General features: G+C 36.6%; 2 protein-coding genes across 2 annotated transcripts; both read right to left on the bottom strand.

Annotated features, from left to right (window-relative positions):
• Positions 1-1,133: 1,133 nt before the first annotated feature.
• LOC106660863 (WD repeat-containing protein 78-like) lies at positions 1,134-4,397 on the bottom strand. The gene has a single exon (XM_014383865.1). The coding sequence runs from the start codon at positions 4,269-4,271 to the stop codon at positions 1,269-1,271; it is 3,003 nt and encodes a 1,000-aa protein (XP_014239351.1). The 5' UTR covers positions 4,272-4,397; the 3' UTR covers positions 1,134-1,268.
• Positions 4,279-5,826, bottom strand: LOC106674334. Its single transcript, XM_014406976.1, has 3 exons — positions 5,410-5,826; positions 4,398-5,355; positions 4,279-4,335 (listed from the first exon to the last, which is right to left on the bottom strand). The coding sequence occupies exons 1-3, from the start codon at positions 5,727-5,729 to the stop codon at positions 4,279-4,281; spliced, it is 1,335 nt and encodes a 444-aa protein (XP_014262462.1). The 5' UTR covers positions 5,730-5,826.
• Between the last annotated feature and the right edge of the window lie 951 nt (positions 5,827-6,777).

Below are 6,777 nucleotides of genomic sequence, written 5' to 3'. Positions count from 1 at the left end.
AAACATTATTTAAAAATTGAATAAGTTAATAACTAAAAATTACAACTATAAATACAATAAAAAATTATTAAAAACGTGGTCGAGAAAAGGTTACCTTGTAAAAGTCTAAAAACCTAGTAAAATCTCCTTTTTGTTTTCAGGTACATACGATCACAGTGTGTTTCTTATACATATATATACAATTAACTTATCTTACATTTAAATTATTTTACATTAAGATCACAGACCAAAAAACAACCCCTCTTCGACGAGAGGAACAGAGGCTCTGGGAAACAAACCCCGACAAAATGAAGGCAACAACTCGTTTTTTCTCCCCTGGTTAGCAGATTCCGCCACTAGGGCGACGTTCTCATTTCCCTCCTTTGATTTGAATTTTTTTTGTATAAATATATTGTGTATAAAGAGTATATATCAGTGTCACCCCAAATAGTCGTAATCTACAGACCGATAGGTTGGGCTTTCGGTCTATGCAGGCCTCCTAAACAATACAAAAATTCAAAGCAACCTCTTCCGTAGATCCTCCAAAAAACTTCATGTTTCCAGCAGGTCGATAACACAGCTCATCCCTACAGTTTTGTTCTCTGAAATGAAGAAGATAATATTAAATTATTATTATAATTAAACTTGTAAGAGTATCCATCTAACCGAAAAAATTAAAAACATTAGAAAATTTACTTATTTTGTATGTTATTTTTTAGTAATGGATTCTATATAAATATAGAATAAGAGGCCTTCTCTCTATACAATTTCACTAAAAAATAATTAAACCAATAAAAAAATAAAATTTTAATTTTTTTTCATACAAAAGTACGTAGAGAGTACTTTTATTTATAAAAGTGATACATACTTTACGCAAAAACAACAAAAGCAACAAACAACACGTAAAAGGTGAACTTATATTAAAAATAAATGCTCAAAACAAAAACAAAAGTTTATGTAGAACGTTAGTTTAAATCTGACTCTAATAATCAACTACTACAATCATGTATTTTATCTTTTTTTTTAAATATCTAGTTCTTCTATCGACATGGTGTTTAAAATTTTACAACATGTACCAACTGTGGGCAAACTCTAATTTAATGTTTAAAGTAACATATGTTTATTAGCTTTTTTTGGAAAGGAATATATCAAAATTCAAGTGTACACTAAGTTTTTTATTTTGTTAATACTTAAACGCAGCATCCGGGCTTATGTCATTGTGCAAGCGAATGATGCATTGATACACTATGGTGCAGATTGAGCAACCGACATTGCCCGTGAAATCGTTTTCACAGCACGTCACTTTTTCTGGAGGAAGTCGCCTTTAAAAAGTTCTCAATGTACGTGACTGAAAATGGGTAGCCGAGTTTTGAAAGTGCAGCAATGAGATCATGCCGTTCTGACAGGGTGGACATGATAGCCTGCGAGAGTACTTCAGCTTTCATTTTACTTTCGCAGGGCATTTCGCAAAGTCGAAACGAGTGGACGTAGCCTCCAGTGTCGCCTACAATTACGCTGTAACCATCAGTCGAAAATGAAATGCACGTGTTTTTCAGTTGTTTTGGGTTCGACCAAGATTGGACAGGGACGCACACCCTTCGCCGAATGTTCCAAATGTCAACGAATTCTCCACTGATGCTGATCATCAATTCAGGCCATATTTCGTTGAAGCAGGCGTCTTCGATGTACTCGTTCCTTGCGGAATAAGTGAGCAACGGTTCAAATATGCCTATCGCCCATATACGGACAAAGAAATCCCCACCGACTGTTAAAAACACATGTTCACAGTGCGGGTGGAACTTTATGGCGTTGATGCGTCCTTCTTGCGCGGAAAAAAGTTCTAGGTTGTTTCTCAGCAGGAGTGAGCATATGTGGACAGTGCCTTCAGAAGTGCCGACCAAATAGGATTGGCGATCGGTCGGGTGTTGAGCGCAGGCGGTCATCTCAGGCCTTTCTTTCCACTTGGTCGTTTTGAATTCACCGTTAGATCCTTTGACACCTCGTAATTTATTTTCAATCGGTGTCGCTTCAAAGAGGACAGTCGCGGCGAACGTCTCGTCCGTCCGGTATCGTAACATCCGGCCGTCGGCACCACAAGACACGGGAAACTTTTCGCCGTTTTCTTCCAGAAACCAAGAGAACTGCCAGATTGGAAGAAAACCGGCCGTTGTCGTTCGCTCCGTGTTCATGGTAATCTTATGTTTTTTCTTACTGATGTTTATTACAGCGACGAAACCGCCCATCAAAGCGACTGAAATTGTCGTCGGATGAGAAAATTCAATATAATTAATTGAAGAACTGAATTTAATCACTTGTTCCGGGAAGAAAATATTTTTGATGTTCCAAATGCACACTAGCCCGAAATCTCGGGTTGCCAATTCATTTTTGGCATAGGCCACAGCAATTATATTACTGTCGAACGGATGAGGAGCAATTGAGCTTACGATCATTTGGCTCAATTGTATTCTGTAATCGTGAAATGTCCAAAGATGAACACATTCGTAAGAAATGGGCAACTTACCGCTAAGAGGATCCACGTGGTAACGTGCATAAAACATCTGCGGTTTTTTGTAGATGTTCGACGAAATAATTCTTTGAACATACATCAAAGTTTCTCTGAAATCGCTTGATTTTGTCACTATCAACGGGTCATCGCTTCTTTCTACCTCAAAGTCGTCTGACGATGTGGACCCTTCAGTTTCACTTGTTTTTGAATTATACCATTTGATTACATCGAATGTTTTTTCTTTATTTGCCTCGGCAGTAAAATCGAATGTGGTTACTAGAGTTGACGCGTTTTTTCGAGTCGGTGCATTGACTTGTACTTTAGATGAACGACGGGTTTTTGTAACCACCTGTACACCCCGGGTTTCGAACGTTTTTGGTTCAAATTCAGTAACTGATTTTTCCGATTTAATAATGAAACTAGCGTCCCTCAAAGTACTCATATCTTTTTCTTCCTTTATTTTTGGATTCATCCCATCAATAAAAACATTTCTCTTTTTCCTTTTTTTCAGAAGTTCCACTTTAGATAACTTTTTTTCCGGTTTATAGCTTTCGGAGAACACAACACTTGTTTCCTTTTCTATGAAGCTGTAATTATGTCGAGATTCTATAGATATTAATTCTATTGTTTCTGTCTCAGTTAAAAATACTCTAAACTGCAATGCTTGTCTGTCTTCCGGTTCTAAAGACTTTAAATCTCGTCTCAACGTGAACATCGGAGGGACGTCATCTTCTTCCGTCTCTTGGGAATTAACATCCTCCTCGCGGAAGACCAGGTGCGGTATGACAGACCCATCGAACAAAGATTTCTCATCGAGGGTGAAACGATGCGATCCACTATTCTGGCTGACAGCCGATTCCTTTCTTAAAAATTCATATTTATATTTTATTCTATTTCTTCGAATCTTTGAATCTTTGAGTATATTGGAAAAAAACCATAATGCATCGTAGGTCACCGGGCAGTACGGGTACCTGTTTGACTTGAATTTTCGTGGTGTCAAGTCGAAGCCGTGAACGACGAGATAGTATTTAATCTTTCTATTGTGTACCAACGGTCTGTACAACTTATAACGCCCCCAAGGGGGATATTTGTTTCGAGAGTTTTGTAGAAAGTTAACACGTTCGCAAGGGCTGCTTTTACCAGTGTAAAACCTTTTCCAAGCATGCCTAGCCAAATATCCTCCGAGTTTATTCGTTATCCTAAAGTCTTTATCTTTCGGCACTTCCATCATCATTTCTTTAAATCTAGTTTCCACCGACCTCAAAACGGTTTGCTCCAGTCGTTTTTTCTCTGCTTCCATACGCTCTGACGCCAATTGTTTTCGGGAAAAATTTACTCGTTTTGTTGGAGGCGCTTGCCCTTCTACGATGCTGTTCCCGAAACTTGTTTTGTCGCAATCTGAAACTGATTGCTTGTCGATGTTATCGCTCTCAATAGTCGGCGTGTGGTTGCTAGTACTCCCAACAGACGATTTGTGACTTACCATAGATCTTAAAGAATCGACTAACCCTTTGTAAAATATGGTAGATAACTGTTCGCTGTTATGCCCTGGAAACACTGACTTACCCGTTTTTTTAAATTGATGAAGCCGTCTTTTTGCTTGTTCGCTGCGACCCATTTTCTTGATTTTGACAGTTTGACTGCGCTTTCTTAATGGCGACGCTTTTATCAGTTTCTCCGTACATGTTTTCAACTTGTTTTCTTTTAATATCGAAGGGTATTTACGGCGATTCCTTTCTTTCATAAATGTCGTTCGCCGATCTTCTCTACACTTTCGCTTTTTCATATGCACTTTACTGGAAGATGAGCTTAAATTTAGTGAAGTTGCCCTCTTTTGATAATTTTTGTGTCTTCTCAATATTTTTCTGGTATATTTTTTATATTTAACGGCAGATTGACCCTTTTTTCTCACTGTTTTATTTGTCTTTTGGGAACTTTTATTTTTCTTTTTTTCTCTTCTGTGCCTATTCATTCTGTATTTTTTTATGAACGGTTTATTACGTGGCAATTCTACTTTAATAGAAGAACGATTTAATTTACATAGTGGCAGTGAACTTTTCTGTTTAGATTCAGTCTCTATACCTTTTGTAATCGGTTTCTTCAGTAAAGGGACAACATTTGTTTTGACCGTTTTATTGAGTGGCTGCTTCATTTTAATTTTTAAACGTGCTTTGGAGTTGGGAGACAAACCGTAGCGACTTAATTCAGTATGGTCTCGCGCATTTATTTTGCCTTGTTTTGCTAAATCCAAAAAAACTGTCCTGATGAATGTGTCTGAATTTAGAGATTTGAAATGAACTAAATTGTCAGTGCTGCTTAAGCCCGTTTTTTGGAGTCGTTGCAAATGTTTCATTGCAGAACTATGAAAATCCTCAGCTTCTCGAGTTGTGCTGAAACCAAGCCGTTTCATGTGTTTGAAAACTTTTGATTTGACGTCAGTTTTTATTCTGAGAATTTTAAGTTGAATTAACCTTTCTCGAATTTTCCTTCGAGCAACAGCGAATTTATTGGCTTCGGCTAATTTTTGTTGATAGAATTTCACGAGATTTTTGTATTTTTTCTCAGCTTTTTTCATTTTGTTTAACTGTTTCCTCTTTCTGTCGTACAAAATATCTATAAGTCTTTCCCGCATGAAGCTGTAAAAACCACAAGCAATAATGTCTTTTAGGAGTCGTCTAACAATCAATGGTTTCATAAGTTTATATTTTTGAAGGTGAAGATTCTTTTTCATCTTATCCCCTCTCAACTTCGCCTTTATTCCCATTCGTTTTTTAAACCAACGGACAAGTTTCAATGTGATTTTTTTCTTCAGAAGTACTTTCCTATAATAAATACCTTTGGCTTCCATAATTTTGCCCAGTTTTTCTTTCCTATGGAAATGATATGGTATACTCGATTTTAATTTTTCGTTGTATATCACGAACCATGACAGATCTTCTTTTAATTGCTTCCATTGTTTCAACTCATCTTTCTTTTTTTTAAGGTCCTCGCCTTCTTGGAGGTGTTTAAGCGTCATTCTCTTTTTATACGAATCGTCGTTGTGAACTTCTGAAACAGATACGGCTTCAGTCAGATCTCTCATGACGGAGGCAAACGCCAATTTGAACACATTCCTCACCCTGTTATTAACCTTATTCTCCAGCTTTTCTGCCTGTTCGATGTGGCGTGGAAGCAATTCGAATTCTAGCGAATCGGTAATCTCTTCTCTCAAAGAAGAAAATGATTTTGCCGCGTTTAGAAACATTATCTAAAATGTATGTGTTCTACAAAAACCTATATTCTCTATTTGATTAAAAGTTGCTAAAATTGTTTTAAATCTAAACGTATGTCGTGATATTTCATATTAATAAACAGTTGTTTTTATTTATTGGTGACATTTTTATTTCTTTTTTATTTAAATTTAAACACTTTAAAGTTGAAACAATATCTATTCACATTTCAATGGATATATTCATAAAAATGAAATATCAAAATTAAGACAATTATAATAAAGTTAAAAGTTATAATAAAGAAAATGAGTCGATTCGATGACAATTCATCAACTTCTATTAACAGCATACAATTAATTAAGGTTTTCGGTTGAGATAAAAAAGTCAATGGCACGAGCGGGATTCGAACCCTCGATCTTCGGCTTTATACGCCGCTGCTCTACCACTGGAGCTATTTTTTTTATCTCAACCGAAAACCTTAATTAATTGTAAGATGTTAGTTGTTCTAACGGACCACGATACTAGTGAATTTAATAAGTTTAAAATGAAGTATACTTGACTAAAGCTCTCCGTGGCCATTTCATTTGTCTCCGAGAATCAAATTGATTACACGACATTTGAAAAATGGCAAAAAGGAGGGAAAATTCAAAAGGTGTGGTTGAGATGGGAGGTTGGTGTCCGATTGGATCGAGGTCACGATAGCTCAAGTGGTAGAGCAGTGGCGTATCAAGCCGAAGATCGTGGGTTCGAATCCCGCTCATGCCATTAACTTTTTTTATCTCAACCAAAACCTTAATTAATTGTAAGATATTAATTGGTCAAGCGGACCACGAAACTAGTGAATTCTATTAATAGTTTGATTGGAATTATAAATAAATAAATACAATAGCGCGCCAGATGTTAACCATTACAATTTTTATCCAAGGTCTTGGTTGAGATGAGAAAGTTAGTGTCATGAGCGGGATTCGAACAGTGTTTTTCAAATTCAAAGGTTAGTGTGTGAGTGGAACTTGTAAATACCGTTTGAACGTATTTATTAGTGGGAAAGACAGGGGGCCGCAAGATCACGATAATCTTCCGAAT

Source organism: Cimex lectularius, unplaced genomic scaffold, assembly GCF_000648675.2.
Source record: "Cimex lectularius strain Harlan isolate CLEC.00 unplaced genomic scaffold, Clec_2.1 scaffold469, whole genome shotgun sequence".
In the NCBI taxonomy this organism is placed as follows: domain Eukaryota; kingdom Metazoa; phylum Arthropoda; class Insecta; order Hemiptera; family Cimicidae; genus Cimex; species Cimex lectularius.
This window is presented reverse-complemented; position numbering and strand designations above follow the sequence as displayed.

Excerpts from the sequence above, each read along its gene's own strand:
- LOC106674334 (XM_014406976.1), bottom strand. The coding sequence starts at position 5,729 with ATGTTTCTAAACGCGGCAAAATCATTTTCTTCTTTGAGAGAAGAGATT. Across the intron at positions 5,356-5,409 it reads TTAAAAGAAGATCTGTCATG|GAAAGAAAAACTGGGCAAAA; the intron begins GTTCGTGATATA and ends TCATTTCCATAG. Across the intron at positions 4,336-4,397 it reads CCCAAAAGACAAATAAAACA|ACACAAAAATTATCAAAAGA; the intron begins GTGAGAAAAAAG and ends AATATTGAGAAG.
- LOC106660863 (XM_014383865.1), bottom strand. The coding sequence starts at position 4,271 with ATGAAAAAGCGAAAGTGTAGAGAAGATCGGCGAACGACATTTATGAAA.